The sequence below is a fragment of the Salvelinus namaycush genome, chromosome 13 (genome assembly GCF_016432855.1).
Source record: "Salvelinus namaycush isolate Seneca chromosome 13, SaNama_1.0, whole genome shotgun sequence".
Lineage (NCBI taxonomy): Eukaryota > Metazoa > Chordata > Actinopteri > Salmoniformes > Salmonidae > Salvelinus > Salvelinus namaycush.
This window is the reverse complement of record NC_052319.1, coordinates 27,346,250-27,366,816: the sequence shown is the minus strand read 5'-3', so window position 1 is coordinate 27,366,816 and position 20,567 is coordinate 27,346,250. Positions and strand designations below refer to the sequence as shown.

At 43.0% G+C, this 20,567-nt stretch overlaps 1 protein-coding gene across 1 annotated transcript in view; it reads left to right on the top strand.

Moving 5' to 3' along the window:
- Positions 1 to 605: 605 nt before the first annotated feature.
- LOC120058062 (E3 ubiquitin-protein ligase SH3RF3-like) overlaps positions 606 to 20,567 on the top strand; it is a 246,791-nt gene continuing 226,829 nt past the window's right edge. Inside the window, exon 1 of the mRNA XM_039006541.1 lies at positions 606 to 1,127. Coding sequence (XP_038862469.1) covers positions 753 to 1,127 — 375 coding nt within the window. The 5' untranslated portion in view covers positions 606 to 752. The remainder of the gene's footprint in view (positions 1,128 to 20,567) is intronic.

Here is a 20,567-nt window from a genome sequence, read left to right as displayed (position 1 = left end):
TACTATTTCTGGAGCTCATCCCAGAAGATGGTGACAGGTTTTGGTGATAATCTGTGTTGCATTATTTCAGATTATATGCATTCTCCACTCTGAAACCCACACAACTGTTACATTATCACACACACATAAACGAACGTACACTCACACACAGAGCTCTGCTCACCAACACAGCCTTATAATCACTGGTTATCACCTCTCTCTGGTTGGCCTCACTGAGCACCTATAGCCTATACCCATCTGACACGTATAGGTAGCCTAGCTGTATGAATGAATAACTGGTAGGGGGCTAATTGTAAAGAATTAACGGTCAGTTTGATTCCCAATTCTCTCATCTCCTTCTTATGGTGTGTGTGTGTGTGTGTGTGTGTGTGTGTTTGTGTTTGTGTGTGTGTGTGTGTGTGTGTGTGTGTGTGTGTGTGTGTGTGTGTGTGTGTGTGTGTGTGTGTGTGTGTGTGTGCGCGTGTGCGTGTGTGTGTGCGTGTGCGTGTGTGTGAGAGAGAGATGAGAGCGTGACCTCACTGCAATCTGCACAGCTGCGCGAGGGAGAGCAAGCAGAGAGAGCGAGAAGAGAGAGGGGTTGCCTGGTTGCCTTAACGGGCTCAGTTCGGGGAAATAGCACAACAGATTGCGCTTTTAAACAGCCTACGCCGATATGTATTCTTCAGTTTCTGGTGCATTAAACGCGAAATCAGAAACCAACACCCACTCGGTTAACGTCAATAATAATCGGTAAGGAATATTCGCAGTGTGAGATGGACGAGTCGTCTCTGTTGGATCTGCTGGAGTGTTCCGTGTGTTTGGAGCGGCTGGACACTACAGCTAAAGTCCTGCCTTGCCAACACACCTTCTGTCGCCGCTGCTTGGAGAACATAGTCAGCTCCAGAAACGAACTGAGATGTCCCGAATGTCGTATCCTAGTCGGCTGTGAGGTGGACGACCTCCCCGCGAATATCTTGCTGGTCCGCCTGCTGGACGGGATCAAACAGCGGCCACGGAATGCAGGCAGTACCAGGCAGTCCCAGGTGGGGGGCGGAGAGTCATTGGGTTGTGCAGCCGGGATCAGCGCCTCTCCCCCGGGCAGTGGGATCAGAGACCTGCCGGTGGCCACAAGGAGCTCCCCCGTCAAGGTACTTAGCTCTGCTACTTGGTATTTGGACTGGTTGGCTGCCAACTTGCTGTACAGAATGTTCCTTGGCTAGAATTCTGAAGAACCGAGTTGCTGTATACATGTGTGTGGGGTGGTGGGGTTGCATAGCTGGACAACTGAGAATCTGTTTGGGAAATCTAATTTGACACACTAATGTGTTGAAAGACTTCCTATGTGTGCTCTATCCCCAACTCTAAAGACACAATTAGACAGAATTGAGCTATGGAGAGAGAGAGAGGGGAGGGGAGGGGGTATAGAGAGAGAGAAAGTAAGAGATACAGTCACCTGTGCTATTCATGTTATTGCTAGACAGACAAGCGAGGTATAGCTGCAGTATATGATTTAGTTACCTCAGTGGCATGGCTGTGCTGTGTCCAGGTAGTCTAGAGATGCAGCAGGCAGACAGCTGCATAGGTTTCATAACAGAGGCTGAACAATAACAGCCAGCACAATGGGCCTTTAAATATAAGCTACTCTGGGTTTATTAACAGTATCCTAAGGTTTTGGGATGTTAGAGCCTATACTGTATGGATGTTTTATAGGCAGATAACATATTTGTTCATGCTTTCAGCTCCATGTCATAGCATGTCAAGTCTTTGGCCAATAGGCCAAATGATGTCATTAAGAGTGCTTTTTATTCTCACACTTCTCAATCCTCTGAAGGGGAGCAGGGTGACTATTGAACATAAGCCCAGGAGTGAGAGAGTGTGTGGTGGGCTGCAGCCAGCAGACCTGCCAGATAGAACCACTAGCAGAAGCAGTAGAACCTAAACACTCATCATGAGTTGAGTACTGGAATGCTTACTCTCCCTCACTCTTTGTCTCTCAATGTATTTCTCTTTCTCTCTCTCTGACCAGTCACTGTTTGTTTTAGCTCCTTTGTGAGAGCAGGACACTCTGGAGACTCGGAGTAGAAAACACTCACAACCTCCCCCTCTCCCACCTTATTGATGGGAAGTTCGGCTCTTTTTACTGAATCGGATCTTTCAACTAATTTCGTTCATTTGAGTCAGTAATGCCAAGAGCACGCAGGACCTACTGTCGGCGAACAATGAACTGAAAACCCGCAATAGTAATAATTATACAAGCCTCTCGTTCACATGTCGTTCCCTATAAAGGGCTTATTGGAGCTGTCATTTTGACTGAGACTTGCTTTAAACGATGTGAATTTGTTTATTGCTAGGCATACAAATAAGATTATTCCATGGTACAATTGAAAACGAGGTCTAGTTGTGGCCGCAACCGGACTAGATTGTGAACGACTCTTGGAGGAATGCATTGCTTGGGGTGATTAGCACAATATCTTTCGCGAAGTGGTGCACCCCAGACGATTCGCTCTCGAGTTCGAGTGTTGAGAAGAGGCTGTGTATGTTTTGGCTCTACAAAGCTGTGTCCATCAAAACATTCAATAATCAATTAATTGCATTCATTCTTGCACCATGCGATCAATTATCAGTTATACACATATTTTTTTATTCTATATACTGCCTTCAGCGTGATCTACTTTGTCTGTGCGCATAATTATATGACAGACAGTTGTTGACCGGAGCACGTCTCTGGAGTCACCGGAGGAGCGCGTATTAATCCTGCTGTAGAATTCATTGCGGCCAGCAGGTCAAAGGAACGACTAAAATGAACGAGTGACTCAGAAAAACTGGTCATGACTCTGAAGTCACAAAAATTAGTCTATCAAAATTAACGAATCGTTTGCGAACATCAAATCTATTCACTACCCCAACTCCACAGGACGTAGATATGGTGTGCAATGTGTGTGTATGTACGTGCGTATGTACAATGAGTATCCACACATAAAGAACACCTGCTCTTTCCATGACATAAACCCTATTCGGACGGGATACGTTTTAGTGGGGGAGCTCAGGTAATATAATTTTGTGCACAAGCATAAATCACCACATCCGTAATTTTAGTCCTGACCGAATCTGCCATGTCAGTAATTTTTACTTGGCAGGAAGAATTTATTCCAGCCCTAAAAACCTACTGTTTTTCGTCAATCTCCCAACTCCTCTCCTCTGATAATACTTATCCTGTGCGAGTCGTCATCCCAGTATTTTAAGGGATATTACAGTTTATCAGGTGCTGCACCCAGTTTGGGTAAGAACATGGGAACAAATGTATTGTTAAAACAAAGCGTTGCACTTAACCTACATATGAATCTGTTTTGTCACATACTAACTTTCCTAGTACCATGTTTGTCTTTTAAAATATGAAGTGGACGATATTGTCACAGTGAACTGATAATTTACCAAATACGTCAGTTAATTAAATGCATAGGTTACAGTTCATGCTTCTAATTGGTTATTATTTGGACTTTCTCTGAACTGAAGACCATTAGGCCAATATTAGGCTATCCCTATACATTTGAAATATCTTCACGCCTAGAGGAGCCTCCAGGCTGCCGTCATACCGGTACATTTTGAATGAGGAAAACAAATAATTACAGGGGCAGCTTGGTAAAACTAATCCCTTCCCAATCATCGACTGTAAAACGGACATGCTGGGGTAATAATTACATAATGGGCATTCTATAGTAATACTAGTCCAATGCGAATAGAGCTATAGACTGACCAGGTGAATCCAGGTGAAAGCTAGGATCCTTTATTGATGTCACTTTTTGAATCACTTGTTAAATAATGATTTTTAAGCCTTGAGACAATTGAGACATGGATTGTGTATGTGTGCCATTCAGAGGGTGAATGAGCAAGACAAAATATGTAAGTACCTTTGAATGGGTTTGGTAGTAGGTGCAGGCGCACCGGTTTGTGTCAAGTACTGCAAAGCTGTTGGGTTTTTCACGCTCAACAGTTTCTAGAGTGTATCAAGAATGGTCCACCACCCAAATGACATCCAGCCAACTTGACACAACTGTGGGAAGCATTGGAGTCAACATGGGCCAGCATCCTTGTGGAATGCTTTTGACGCCTTGTAGAGTCCATGCCCGATGAATTGAAGCTGTTCTGAGGGCAAAAATGGGGGTGGGGGGGGGGGCTGTTCCTAATTTTTGGTATACTCGGTGCATGTTTGAAGGTATGTTTTTGAGGTCAGTCTTTTCCCCGCTGAGTTTCAGAGGTGCTTAATGATGACATCACCACCCACAGACCAAGGCTTTGAAGTGTGTTCACCTGCATTTACAGGTAGTCCTGAGCCTTGATCTCTGCTGCCATTAGTAACACACCCTGGTGATGACAGGGCAGCGCAGACCACCACCTTACATTACTACTACACTAATAGCAGCAGAGGGGGTTGGAGTGTGTGTTTTGTATCTGAGTTCAGGCAGACAGACTGACATTAAAGTTTCATAGAAGCATTTACTTCTGACGAGAGGAGGACACAGCTGCCACTACTGACACCATCACACACACACACACACACACACACACACACACACACACACACACACACACACACACACACACACACACACACACACACACACACACACACACACACACACACACACACACACACACAGCTATGTATTACTATACTTGTGAGGAGTTTTTTGGGGCTCAACAATTGATTCCCATTCAACATCCTATTTTCCTTAACCCCTAACCTCAACCCCCAACCCTAACCTTAACCCCTAACACTAATTCTAACCTTAACCCTTAACCCTAATTCTAACCCTTAACCTAATCCCTATGCCTAAAATAGCCTTTTTATAAGTGTGGACTGGCAAAATATCCTCACTTTTTTACATTTTAGTTGGTTTACTATTCTTGTCAGGACTTGGTACTCACAAGTATAGTAAAACATGTCCACACACACACACACGCACACACACGCATACTCTCTCTTTCTCTCTCTCTTTTTCTCTCTTTTTCTCTTTCCAGATAGCCCATGTGTTGGTAATGTGCTGCAATCCTTTAGCTCTGTGAGGAATGCTTTCAAGAGTCATTTTCATGAGTATGTATGTGTGTGACAGAGAGGGAGGGAGAAAAATAGCAAGAGAGATGGGTTAGTTTAAGATGTCCCCTACAGACTAGACAGCCAGCCGTAGCTGTGCTTTATTCCTCTGAACACTTACACCCTCATCATTTATTAATTAAGGAGCAAGAATATAATTTCATGTGTGTGTGTGCGTGCGTGCGTGCGTGCGTGGGACTGCTGCTGCTCCAGTTTGAAGCAGGGGATAAAGGGCAGAGAGGATTCAGAGGGGACCTTTTGTCTTTGCTGACACACACAAACACACACACTTATATATACAGTACACACACAGCTCAGCCCACAGGGAGAGCCTCTGATATGGAGAGCACATTGAAGGCAGCCAGACACATGCAGTATTAATGCGGTATTAATGCAGTATTAATGTGGTATTAATGAAGTTTTAGTAAAGGTAATGTGTAATGTGTATGTAATGAGTGTCAGGTTGTTGATTTTGGTGATGACTGATCTGCATGGTAATGAACTGACTTACTGGACTGTTACTGCCTCTCAACTAGAGGTCGACCGATTATGATTTTTCAACGCCGATACCGATACCGATTATTGGAGGACCAAAAAAGCCGATACCGATTAATCGGCCGATTTAAAAAAAAAATGTATTAGTAATAATGACAATTACAACAATACTGAATGAACACTTATTTTAACCTAATATAATACATAAATAAAATCAATTTAGCCTGAAATAAATAATGAAACATGTTCAATTTGGTTTAAATAATGCAAAAGCAAAGTGTTGGAGAAGAAAGTAAAAGTGCAATATGTACCATGTAAAAAAGCTAACGTTTAAGTTCCTTGCTCAGAACATGAGAACATATGAAAGCTGGTGGTTCCTTTTAACATGAGTCTTCAATATTCCCAGGTAAGAAGTTTTAGGTTGTAGTTATTATAGGAATTATAGGACTATTTCTCTCGATAACATTTGTATTTCATATACCTTTGACTATTGGATGTTCTTATAGGCACTTTAGTATTGCCAGTGTAACAGTATAGGTTCCGTCCCTCTCCTCGCCCCTACCTGGGCTCGAACCAGGAACACATCGACAACAGCCACCCTCGAAGCATCGTTACCCATCGCTCCACAAAAGCCGCGGCCCTTGCAGAGCAAGGGGAACAACGACTCCAAGTCTCAGAGCAAGTGACGTCACCGATTGAAACGCTATTAGCGCGCACCCCGCTAACTAGCTAGCCATTTCACATCGGTTACACCAGCCTAATCTCGGGAGTTGATAGGCTTGAAGTCATAAACAGCTCAATGCTTGAAGCATTGCGAAGAGCTGCTGGCAAAACGCACAAAAGTGCTGTTTCATTTAATGCGTATGAGCCTGCTGCTGCCTACCATCGCTCAGTCAGACGCTCTATCAAATATCAAATCATAGACTTAATTATAACATAATAACACACAGAAATACATTAATATGGTCAAATCCGGAAACTATAATTTCGAAAACGAAACGTTTATTCTTTCAGTGAAATACGGAACCGTTCCGTATTTTATCTAACATCCATAAGTCTAAATATTTGTCACGTTCTGACCTTAGTTCTTTTTTTATGTCTTTATTTTAGTTTGGTCAGGGCGTGAGTTGGGGTGGGCATTCTATGTTGTTTTTCTATGTTTTGTTCTGTTGTTAGATTTCTATGTGTTGGGCCTAGTATGGTTTTCAATCAGAGGCAGGTGTCAGTCGTTGTCTCTGATTGGGAGCCATATTTAGGTAGCCTGTTTTTCATTGTGTGTTGTGGGTGATTGTTTCCTGTTTTAGGACTGTTTCGGTTTTCGGTATTATTCACTTTGTTATTTTGTATTTTTCAGTGTTCAGTTTTAATAAATTAAAATGGACACATTTATCACGCTGCGTATTGGTCCGATCCTTGCTACTCCTCAGACGAAGAGGACGAGAACCATTACAATATTGCTGTTATATTGTACAACCTTCAATTTTATGTAATAATTACATAAAATTCTGGCAAATTAGTTCGCAACGAGCCAGGCGGCCCAAACTGTTGCATATACCTTGACTCTGCGTGCAATGAACGCAAGAGAAGTGACACAATTTCACCTGGTTAATATTGCCTGCTAACCTGGATTTCTTTTAGCTAAATATGCAGGTTTAAAAATATATACTTCTGTGTATTGATTTTAAGAAAGGCATTGATGTTTATGGTTAGGTACAGTCGTGCAACGATTGTGCTTTTTTCGCAAATGCGCTTTTGTTAAATCATCCCCCGTTTGGCGAAGTTGGCTGTCTTTGTTAGGAAGAAATAGTCTTCACACAGTTCGCAACGAGCCAGGCGGCCCAAACTGCTGCATATACCCTGACTCTGTTGCAAGAGAAGTGACACAATTTCCCTAGTTAAAAGAAATTCATGTTAGCAGGCAATATTAACTAAATATGCAGGTTTAAAAATATATACTTGTGTTTTGATTTTAAGAAAGGCATTGCTGTTTATGCTTAGGTACACGTTGGAGCAACGACAGTCCTTTTTCGCGAATGCGCACCGCATCGATTATATGCAACGCAGGACACGCTAGATAAACTAGTAATATCATCAACCATGTGTAGTTAACTAGTGATTATGATTGATAGTTTTTTTATAAGATACGGTTAATGCTAGCTAGCAACTTACCTTGGCTTCTTACTGCATTCGCGTAACAGGCAGGCTCCTCATGGAGTGCAATGTAAGGCAGGTGGTTAGAGCGTTGGACTAGTTAACCGTAAGGTTGCAAGATTGAATCCCCGAGCTGACAAGGTAAAAATCTGTCGTTCTGCCCCTGAACAAGGCAGTTAACCCACCGTTCCTAGGCCGTCATTGAAAATAAGAATGTGTTCTTAACTGACTTGCCCAGTTAAATAAAGGTGTAAAAAAAAAAAAAAAAAAAAAATCAGTGTCCAAAAATACCAATTTCCGATTGTTATGAAAACTTGAAATCGGCCCTAATTAATCGTCCATCCCGATTAATCGGTCGACCTCTACTCTCAACCTTTTTTTATTCACCATGACAGGAAAATTAACATATTACAGGGTAACTATTTACAAATGATTTACAAGTAAGGCGAGCTGCTGACTTACTTTTGTGATTGTGAAAAAATGAAAGCAGTGCTGTCACAAGGATGCTGTCACTCAGGTTACCATGACAACGATCACAACAACAGGGTCAAAGTTGAATGTCTCTTGCTCTTTCCCGCCAAAAGCAATGGCGATATAAAAGGCAAATCCTGACAAGAATGTGGTAAACAATTATTTTTTCAGGCAACATACCGCATATCCTATGTATTTGGTATTTTAGTTTTTTATTAGTATCCCCATTAGCAGTTGCGAAAGCAGCAGCTACTCTTCCTGGGGTCCACATGAAATATGACATAATACAGAACATTAATAGACAAGACCAGCTCAAGGACAGAACTACATACATTTAAAACATCCCACATAGCCTAAATATCAGTGCATACACACAAAATATCTAGGTCAAATAGGAGAAAGGTGTTGTGAGGTGTTGCTTTATTATAATTTTTTAAAACCAGGTTTGCTGTTCTCTTCAGCAATCTGAGATGGAAAGTAGTTCCATGCAATCATGGTTGTATATAATACTGTACATTTTCTTAAATTTGTTCTGCATTTGGGGACTGTGAAAAGACCCCTGGTAGCATGTCTGGTGGGGTAAGTGTGTGTGTCAGAGCTATGTGTAAGTTGACAACGCAAACAATTAGCCATTTTTAACACATTCATGTTTCTTATAAAAACAGGACGTGATGCAGTCTGTCTCTCCTCTACTTTTAGCCAAGAGAGACAGTCATGAATAGTATTGATATTAGCCTTCTGATTACAGCACGATGTGGCACTCTGTTCTGGGCCAGCTGCAGTTTTTCTAGGTCCTTCTTTGCAGCACCTGACCATATGACTGGGCAATAATCAAGATAAGATGACACTAGAGCCTGCAGGACTTGCTTAGTGGAGTGTGGTGTCAAAAAAAGCAGAGCATCTCTTTATCACGGACAGACCTCTCCCCATCTTTACAACCATTGAATCAATATGTTTTGACCATGACAGTTTACAATCCAAGGTAACACCAAGTAATTTAGTCTCCTCAACTTGCTTATTCATTATCAGATTCAGCTGAGGTCTAGAACGTAGGGAATGATTTGTACCAAATACAATGCTCTTAGTTTTAGAGATGTTCAGGACTAGCCTGAGATTTCTTGCCACCCATTCTAAAACTGACTGCAACTCTTTGTTTAGGGTTGCACTAATTTCACTAGCTGTGGTTTCTGACTTGTATAGGGTGTCATCATCAGCACACATAGACACGCAGGCTTTGTTTAATGCCAGTGGCAGGTTATTAGAAAAACAAAGAGTCAAGAGAGCTGCCCTGCAGTACACCACACTTGTTTTATATTAGAGAAGCTTCCATTAAAGAAAAACCTCCGTGTTATATTAGATAGATAGCTCCAAAGGTTGAAAAGCCATAACACATTCGTTTTTTCATCAGCAGATCATGGTTAGGGCTGTTACGGTGACCGTATTACCGCCACACCGGCGGTCACGAGTCATGAAGGCAGTCAAATTTCACGTGACCGTTTAGTCACGGTAATTAGGCTTCTCCAAGCTCTGATGCTGCTGATGGTCATTAGTAGCCTACTAAACTTGATAACTGCCTGGTACTCAGCACTCTATTGTCCCTCTAATCACGCTGACATCAATGCAAATGTATTTGAAAATCTAATCAAACACTTCATGAGAACCCATGAGCTCATGTTGCACAACATTTCTATAGGCTATGCAATTGCATGAGAAAACTGAGTTTTGATGGCCTCTATTAAAAAGAGGAGGATCCCATCAGCTTTCTATAGGCTAGGCCTACTATATTTATTTCTCAACTTTCCTAATATTAAGCACATTGTTTATATTTACAACAGGTGTATAGCCAACCTGGCTGGTATGAAAATAAACCACGGGGAAAAGCATCCTCCATTCACTATTTAAGTACATAGATGACATGTATTTTATCCCGCTGCCCCTGTTTCGATATGTAAAGACAAGATTAAATCAAGAATATTCTGATGTGTGACAATATTAGCCTATCACTTATTATCACTTGTGAATGATGCCCAGCATAAGAAACAATGCCCTTTTATAGCCTAGCCTATAGGCCTATATGTTTTAATAAGGTTTGTATCACAACTAAAGTGGGCAAATAAGTTCTAAAAATTAAGAACATTAATCCGCTTTACAAGGGGTGTAGAGCCTAACTGGCATACACAAGCAGCGCGTGAGTTTCAAGTTTGGGGAAGATACTATTCATCATAAAATGCACCTTCATCATAAAAGCATTAGATGCATATGTCACGAATCCCGTTTCCTGAGTCTGTTTTTTGCCTGTGTTCTGTCCTGGAGTGTTTTTTCCGGCGTCCTGGAACGCACCCTGTCTGGTTGCCGGGCAATGTAGCCAGTTGGGAGAGTTCTGATTACCCGCACCTGTATCCCATCAGCTATCTGCACACCTGGTCCTGATCATCATCTCTCCTCTTCTTAAGCCCGGACCTGACATCCATTCCCTGCCGGATCGTTAGCCATGAACAGTATGTTGTGCCCACGAACCAGCCTCCAGTTGATAGAGTTTGTTTTGTTTTGTTTTGTTGTTTTGTACTGTACGTCTTGCTTGCCTTTAACTTACCTCCGTTTGTTCTGTCTACAGCCATTCACCCGGAACCCATATCCCATCCCTGTCTGCTCGTCGCCAGTTTTTGTTTATCCCTTGGATCTGCCTATCCAATCCCATCAACACACCTCCGCTGCCCGCTCCACCACCTGGAACTATCTACCTCCACGTTCTCATTTATTAATAAATACTCACCATCTTCATACTCACCTTGTCCTGGTCTGCTTCTGGGTCCAATTTTGGTCAACCCTGACAGCATAACAGCATTTGCAGTCACTTTTGAGAATGGTGTTTTCCGGTAATGGAACATTCGCGCTTATAGCTTACTGCTGTTTGCGCATTGCTGCGCTTATAATGTGAAGAAATAGCCTAATAGTTTATCAACATTTTAAGCTAAACGTTCTGATCTGTTGCGTCAGCCACACTGCGTAAAAAATGTTTTTTGATGCTTGTGGTTATATTAATTTTGGATCTATCGCATCCCACATCTGTCCCAGACTATGTTTGCAATATGTATTTCTCACACAGAATAGAATAGTTCAACTTTTGTACTATGGGGGATAGTAGACTGACATACTGTTTGTTAGGCCTGCTCATCTTGTTGGCTGACTAAAAGTAAACGTGGACCGTTCTTCCAATATCTTCAATATGCACCTCGGAATTGGATAAGGACACGTGCAGTAGCGTCCCCGATGTGCCTGTCTTCACTTGTAGCCCGTGAGAAAGACCCAATCACATGATGGAGCACGCAGCATTCAGGGAGAAGGGCACAACGGCCACAAAGGGCATGGATTTTTTTAGGGTGCATTACGGCCACACAAAGGGGATGCCGCCATGAAATTCTAGGCATTATCAAGTGCTTGTCAAATTGTGAATGAGTGACTGATGTAGTGTGTACAGCCTGCACAATAAACAAAGCAGAGCTCATGCCTTTCAAGCAACTTTTTTCAAATCACCATTAGAATCTCATCATGCAGGCTTAACAATGTATTAAAAATCTAAACATATAGTTCAAAGTTTGTAGAACAACTAAAGTTACATTAATAACTCTAAATTAAGCATATAGGAATGTTTCTTTGTTAACCGCTCAACACATAATAGTCGTATGTGCGCACTCCCTCAAATCGTTTGGAGAAAATATCCTTTCTATTTTATTCAGCTTTGTTCAATTGTATTCTTCATATTATAAAATAATGCCATGGAATACCAAGCAAATCTTGTCTGCTAAATGAACTAGTGTAGCCCACAACCATTTGGCAAAGCCAGATCAGGACCTAACATAAGGACAACTCAGAGTATGCTATTCTGTTCTCCTGAAATAGACGACATTTTCTACATATCATGCTTCTTTAGACCAGTCTAAAATAAATAATGGGTTTATTGTGAAGGTGTAGGCTATATTACATGTATGTATTAGACTTTTAAAATGTAGATGCTCCAAAGGTCTGCATCAGGTCTGCATCATGTGTGGAAGCCAGGAGATGCTAAATGTGTTTATGTTAATTACGGTCAATTACCGTGTGACCAACAGTTATTTGCTTGACAATCACCGGCTGATTAAATTTCGTGACTGCCCCAGCCCTAATTATGGTTAATAATTTCAAAGGCTACACTGAAATCTAACAGTACAGCTCCCACAATCTTCTTATTATCAATTTATTTCAACCAATCATCAGTCATTTGTGTCAGTGCAGTATATATTGAGTGCCCTTCTTTTTAAGCATGCTGAAAGTCTGTTGTTAATTTGTTTACAGAGAAATAGCACTGTATCTGGTCAAACACAGTTCTTTCCAAAATGTTGCTAGGAGTCGGCAGCAAGTTGATTGGCCGGCTGTTAGAACCTGTAAAGGGTGCATTACCATTCTTGGGTTGCAGAATGACTTTGGCTTCTCTCCAGGTCTGAGACAAACAGTATTTTCCAGACACAGATAAAAAAGATGTCAAATAGGAGTGGCAATATAGTCCGCTACCATCCTCAGTAGCTTTCCATCTACGTGTCAATACCAGGTGGTTTCTCATTATTGATGGACAACAATCATTTTCCCACCTCAACAACACTAACTTTACAGAATTCAAAATTACAATTATTTTCTTTAATTATTAGGTATTTTATGAATGAATATGATGTCTCACAGTTTGTTGTTGGCATTTAATGCCTAAGTTTGCCTACTTTGCCATTGAAATAGTCATTATAGTAACTGGCAACATCAAAAGGTTTTGTGATAAATGAGCCATCTGATTCAATGAAAGAGGGAGTTGAATTAGTCTTTCTGACTATAATTTAATTGAAAGTATTCCAAAGCTTTTCCGTCATACTTATGTAATTTATCTTGTTTTCATAATACAGTTTCTTCTTTTTGTTCAGTTAAGTAACATAATATCTCAATTTACATGAAGTTTGCTAATCAGATGTGCAGCCAGACTTATTCACCACTCCTTTTGCCTCGTCCCTCTCAACCATACAGCTTTTCAACTCCTCATCAATCCATGGGGGCTTAACAATTCTAACAGTCAATGTCTTAATAGGTTCACACTTATCAATAACTGGAAGAAACAATTTCATAAATGGACCAAGTGCAGCGTCTGGATGCTCCTCATCAGACCAACAAATATTTTTTGTATCTTCAACATAGGAATCAGTACAAAAATGTTGTATGATCTCTTATACACTATTTTAAGCCCAGCCTTTCAAACTTTGTATTCTCTAGATATGGCTACTATATTATGGTCAATACATCCAGTGTGTACGGATATAGCATCATTGCAACGTTCTGCAGCATTGGTGAAAATGATACACGTGGATGATATAGTTCCTGTACTGTTTGTAAACATCCTGGTTGTAACGCTTGTCGTGGTTGGAAGAAGAGGAGGACCAATGCGCAGCGTGGTAAGTGTCCATATTGATTTAATACGAAATAATGAACACTGAACAAAAACAAGAAAACGACAAACGAACAATCCTGTACGGTGAAACAAAAAACACAGAACAGAAAATAATCACCCACCAAAACACAATGAAAAACAGGCTACCTAAATATGGCTCCCAATCAGAGACAACGACTGACACCTGCCTCTGATTGACAACCATACTAGGCCAAACACATAGAAATAGAACAATAGAACAAAACATAGAAAAAACTACATAGAATGCCCACCCCAACTCACGCCCTGACCAAACTAAAATAAAGACATAAATAAAGATCTGACCTTAGGGTCAGAACGTGACACTGGTAGGTTGATTAATAACCTGAACCAGATTAGAGGCACTGGTTACAGTGAGTAGCTTCCTCTTGAGCAGACAGCTATCTGTTAACATCACACACATTGTCAAGAATTGCGAACATATTATCCAGATAATGAATGTTAGCACTTGGTGGCATATAGCAGCACCTCAAAAGAACAGGCTTTAGATGAGGTAGGTGAACATGCAACCACAACACTTCAACAGCATTACACATGAGATCCCCTCCCAGCTATACAGGAATATGGCTCTGAACATATACAGCAACACCTCCTCCATAGGCGTTACTGTCTCTTCTGTGGATGTTATATCCCTGTATTGTTACTGCTGTATCATCAAAGGAATTATCTTAGTGAGTCTCAGAGATGGCCAATATATGAATGTTATCTGATTTTAGCAGCCTTATTTCTAAGGATACATATATTAATATGGGCAATTTGAAGCCCTTTGTATGCTCTTTCCGGGGCAGCTGATCAGAGATTGACATAATATGAAGGAAACAAACGCACAAAGCATGACAAGAACATTGTTCGGCTAATAGAGTTAGTCAATCAGGCACTTGTGTGTGTGTGTGTGTGATGTGGGGCTGAAGCTACCGACCCGGAAGCTAGGCTCTCTAACTCTTCCCAGTCTTTTGGGAGGGAGGGTGAACAATGAGCCTGTCGTAGCAGATGTACCCAATGTCCCCACGCTCTCTGACAGATTTCATGGGTGGGATCAGTTCTTTCCTCCTCAGGCGCACAGCTTCCTAGTAGTCCTCGCTAAGGAATATGTTGGTTCCTCTAAAGTTCTTGGCTTTCTCCAGAACAGCCATTCTGTCCTTAAACCTCAGGAACTTGACCACTATAGGCCTGGGTCTGTCCCCTGGGCTGGTTACAGGTTTTTCAGACCTGTGGGCACGCTCCACCTCAATCTTCATATGATCCATCTGCAGCTTTTCACTGATACTTTTTTGTTACTTTCTCCTCAGACTCGGCCCAGTTCTCATGTGAAGACTCTTGTATGCAGTCCTCAACGATGTTATTCCTCCTTGATTGTCGCTCTAAATAGTCTGTTTTCCCATTGTTAATAGTGAGAGGACTTACAGTTTGTAGTCATATTGCTGCAAGTCTCTTTCAGGACATCCACCTCTCTTTGGGAGAACTGCAGACTGTTCTTAAGGCACTGGACCTCTCTGGTCAGATCGTCCATTCTTTTGTTGGTTGAGTCCATCAGTATTTGAACAAAGCTCTTTAAGCTACAGTATTTTCCTGTTGTTATAACAACTGCTTGTAGAACCCTTTTGTCCGTTTAAAAGATCCTTTACCTGTGATAGAGAAACACTGTCCTCTCCATGACTCCCACCTTTGGCTTTGGGTGCCATGGTAGCAACGTAGGCTAACGCTGGTACTCCACGCAGTTCCAGACAGGGCAGGTCTCAGGGCAGATTTAAACAGAAACAAACAGCAGGGATTTAGACAGCCACAAGCAGGAGACAATCCGCGGTCCCAGCCACAAGGGCTAACCGTGTCGTGGGCTGTGTTCAAGCTGTCAAGGAAATCTTGCTAGATAGCTAGTTAGCAGCTAGGCTAGCTGTTACGCCAAGCAGCTCTTCAAACTTTTGGTTGTCAGGATCCTTTGACAGATATAGCGGGTCCAGCAACTGATACTAACCACGTCGCAGAATCCAAATTCAAAAGGTAGCTAGTAACCAAACTTTTTCAACAGAACACTTTTTCAGACTTTAAAAACTTTCAAAACAACAAAACGAACTCTCCCTCGTTCCGTGTTCAGCACACGTCACCTCTGGATGCACACCTCAAAGTAATCACTTTGTATGTGGATTAGGTAATAGTATACATAGTGTTCCCAATTTTATTGCTGCCTGGTCTGATATAATACACACTGTGCTGTCAGTGAGCTGATCAATATGGGATTGTTGTACTTGTAGTTGTGTGAAGAAAGTGTCTGTTGTAGTGGGAGAGAGCTGGAGAGAGAAAGAGAGAGAAGGAGATGGAGATAAAGAGAGAGAGAAATGGGAGATTGAAAGAGAGAAGTAGTGTTTAGCTGGGGGTGGAGATGCAGAGGGGTGTATAGGCCTAGATGAGGGTGTTGTGGGCTAAACAAGTTTTGAGCTTGGCTGTATTTCCCATGGGGTTAAAGGTTAACTCCTACCCCCCCATGACACGCACACACACAAGGTTAAAAGGTTAACCCCCGCCATTGTTAGTATGGAGATGAGGGTGAGAAGTCAGTCAGGTCTGGCGGCTGGCCTAGTGTAATTCATACACGGAGGGAAGGATAATAAGAAATGATCAGTTACCAATCTGACTGACCAGATCATCTGTCTGTGCAACTCAACAATGTATCTGCCCACTGAGACAAAGCCTCATGTATTATCACAGGATCTAACGTCAAACCCCAGACATGGTTACTCATCCTCCAGGTCGAAACTACTGTAAACATTAGGTATTAATGTTCTCCTGTGGAACACTTCTCTGAAGAATTATATAATGAAAATGTGTTGTCTGTCTGTCTGTCTGTCTGTCTGTCTGTCTGTCTGTCTGTCTGTCTGTCTGTCTGTCTGTGTGTTTGCATGTGTGAAAGCAGTGTGTTACATCCTGTTGCGACCAGGGTCTGCTTTCTCTTTGTTTAGTCTACAGGAGGAGAGTGAAAGAGACAGAGAGACATATTCAACAGGAGATAGCAGGATGGAGAGAGGAAGAGAGAGAGACATATTCAACAGGAGATAGCGGGATGGAGAGAGGAAAAGAGAGAGAGACATATTCAACAGGAGATAGCGGGATGGAGAGAGGAAGAGAGAGAGATATTCAACAGGAGATAGCGGAATGGAGAGAAGGAGAGAGAGGAAGAGAGAGAGACATATTCAACAGGAGATAGCGGGATGGAGAGAGGAAGAGAGAGAGACATATTCAACAGGAGATAGCGGGATGGAGAGAGGAAGAGAGAGAGAGACATATTCAACAGGAGATAGCGGGATGGAGAGAGGAAGAGAGAGGAAGAGAGAGAGAGAGATATTCAACAGGAGATAGCGGAGGAATGGAGAGAAGGAGAGAGAGGAAGAGAGAGAGACATATTCAACAGGAGATAGCGGGATGGAGAGAGGAAGAGAGAGAGACATATTCAACAGGAGATAGCGGGATGGAGAGAGGAAGAGAGAGAGACATATTCAACAGGAGATAGCGGGATGGAGAGAGGAAGAGAGAGAGACATATTCAACAGGAGATAGCGGGATGGAGAGAGGAAGAGAGAGAGACATATTCAACAGGAGATAGCAGGGTGGAGAGAGGAAGAGAGAGAGAGACATATTCAACAGGAGATAGCGGGATGGAGAGAGGAAGAGAGAGGAAGAGAGAGAGAGAGATATTCAACAGGAGATAGCGGAATGGAGAGAAGGAGAGAGAGGAAGAGAGAGAGAGATATTCAACAGGAGATAGCGGAATGGAGAGAAGGAGAGAGAGGAAGAGAGAGAGACATATTCAACAGGAGATAGCGGGATGGAGAGAGGAAGAGAGAGAGACATATTCAACAGGAGATAGCGGGATGGAGAGAGGAAGAGAGAGAGAGACATATTCAACAGGAGATAGCGGGATGGAGAGAGGAAGAGAGAGGAAGAGAGAGAGAGAGATATTCAACAGGAGATAGCGGAATGGAGAGAAGGAGAGAGAGGAAGAGAGAGAGACATATTCAACAGGAGATAGCGGGATGGAGAGAGGAAGAGAGAGAGACATATTCAACAGGAGATAGCGGGATGGAGAGAGGAAGAGATAGGAAGAGAGAGAGACATATTCAACAGGAGATAGCGGGATGGAGAGAGGAAGAGAGAGGAAGAGAGAGAGACATATTCAACAGGAGATAGCGGGATGGAGAGAGGAAGAGAGAGGAAGAGAGAGAGAGACATATTCAACAGGAGATAGCGGAATGGAGAGAGAGGAAGAGAGAGAGAGACATATTCAACAGGAGATAGCGGGATGGAGAGAGGAAGAGAGAGGAAGAGAGAGAGAGACATATTCAACAGGAGATAGCGGAATGGAGAGAAGGAGAGAGAGGAAGAGAGAGAGAGACATATTCAACAGGAGATAGCGGGATGGAGAGAGGAAGAGAGAGGAAGAGAGAGAGAGAGACATATTCAACAGGAGATAGCGGGATGGAGAGAGGAAGAGAGAGGAAGAGACAGAGAGACATATTCAACAGGAGATAGTGGGATGGAGAGAAGGAGAGAGAGGAAGAGAGAGAGAGACATATTCAACAGGAGATAGCGGGATGGAGAGAGGAGAGAGAGGAAGAGAGAGAGAGACATATTCAACAGGAGATAGCAGAATGGAGAGAGGAAGAGAGAGGTGTGAGCTGTAGGTCTTGTCAAACAAAGAGACATTGCCGGAGGAAATGTGGACATGATGTCATTGATCAGTCTGATTAGCTCAATTTATCTGCTACACACACACACACACACACACACACACACACACACACACACACACACACACACACACACACACACACACACACACACACACACACACACACACACACACACACACACACCTCAGCTCCCACACACACACACACCTCAGCTCTGATCTCTGTATTGACCAGCTTGCAGCAGAGCAGTTCCACAGTCCTGACAGATAATTTAAAACCCATTCTCTGTATGCTGTCTGCCAGTGCCTGGAATTGGCTATCTCCTCTGTGATGCAGTGTGTGTGTAATTGGCTATATCTCTGTGGGTGTAAAGGGAAATGGAGAGTCCATCATCTTTAGAGCCTCTCTCTCGCTCCCTCCATCCATCCCTCTCTCTCTTTCCCTCCATCCCTCTCTCTGCCTGGCTGAGTGATGCTGATGATTATTCTGCTGCAAATTAAACCTCTGTTTCATCAGGAGGCCTGGTGATCTCTCGCTCTCTCTCTCCCTTTCTCTCTCTCCCTTTCTCTCTCTCCCTCTCTCTCTCCATCGCGCTCCCTCTCATTGTGGGGTGAAGTGATGTTTATCCTCACGGCAGATGCGTTAACACTCTTCATTCTGAGGTTAATTTATTCTGATCAGCTTGACAGAGAGACTAGTGGCAACATACCAAACCAGCCTCTCCTACCCTATCCTCAACTTCTTACTGACTGGTCACATACCAAACCAGCCTCTCCTACCCTATCCTCACATCCTTACTGACTGGTCACATACCAAACCCATCTCTCCTACCCTATCCTCACATCCTTACTGACTGGTCACATACCAAACCCATCTCTCCTACCCTATCCTCACATCCTTACTGACTGGTCACATACCAAACCCATCTCTCCTACCCTATCCTCACATCCTTACTGACTGGTCACATACCAAACCAGCCTCTCCTACCCTATCCTCACATCCTTACTGACTGGTCACATACCAAACCAGCCTCTCCTACCCTATCCTCACATCCTTACTGACTGGTCACATACCAAACCAGCCTCTCCTACCCTATCCTCACATCCTTACTGACTGGTCACATACCAAACCAGCCTCTCCTACCCTATCCTCACATCCTTACTGACTGGTCACATACCAAACCCATCTCTCATACCCTATCCTCACATCCTTACTGACTGGTCACATACCAAACCCATCTCTCCTACCCTATCCTCACATCCTTACTGACTGGTCACATACCAAACCAGCCTCTCCTACCCTATCCTCACATCCTTACTGACTGGCCACATACAAAACCAGCCTCTCCTACCCTATCCTCACATCCTTACTGACTGGTCACATACCAAACCAGCCTCTCCTACCCTATCCTCAACCCCCTATTGACTGGTCACATACCAAACCAGCCTCTCCTACCCTATCCTCAACCCCTTACTGACTGGTCACATACCAAACCAGCCTCTCCTACCCTATCCTCAACCCCTTACTGACTGGTCACATACTAAACCAGCCTCTCCTACCCTATCCTCAACCCCTTATTGACTGGTCACATACTAAACCAGCCTCTCCTACCCTATCCTCAACCCCTTACTGACTGGTCACATACCAAACCAGCCTCTCCTACCCTATCCTCAACCCCTTATTGACTGGTCACATACCAAACCAGGCTCTCCTACCCTATCCTCACATCCTTACTGACTGGTCACATACCAAACCAGCCTCTCCTACCCTATCCTCAACCCCTTATTGACTGGTCACATACCAAACCAGCCTCTCCTACCCTATCCTCAACTTCTTACTGACTGGTCACATACCAAACCAGCCTCTCCTACCCTATCCTCAACCCCTTATTGACTGGTCACATACCAAACCAGCCTCTCCTACCCTATCCTCAACCTCTTACTGACTGGTCACATACCAAACCAGCCTCTCCTACCCTATCCTCAACCCTTTATTGACTGGTCACATACCAAACCAGCCTCTCCTACCCTAACCTCAACCCCTTACTGACTGGTCACATACCAAACCAGCCTCTCCTACCCTACCCTATCCTCAACCTCTTACTGACTGGTCACATACCAAACCAGCCTCTCCTACCCTACCCTCAACCCCTTACTGACTGGTCACATACCAAACCAGCCTCTACTACCCTACCCTAT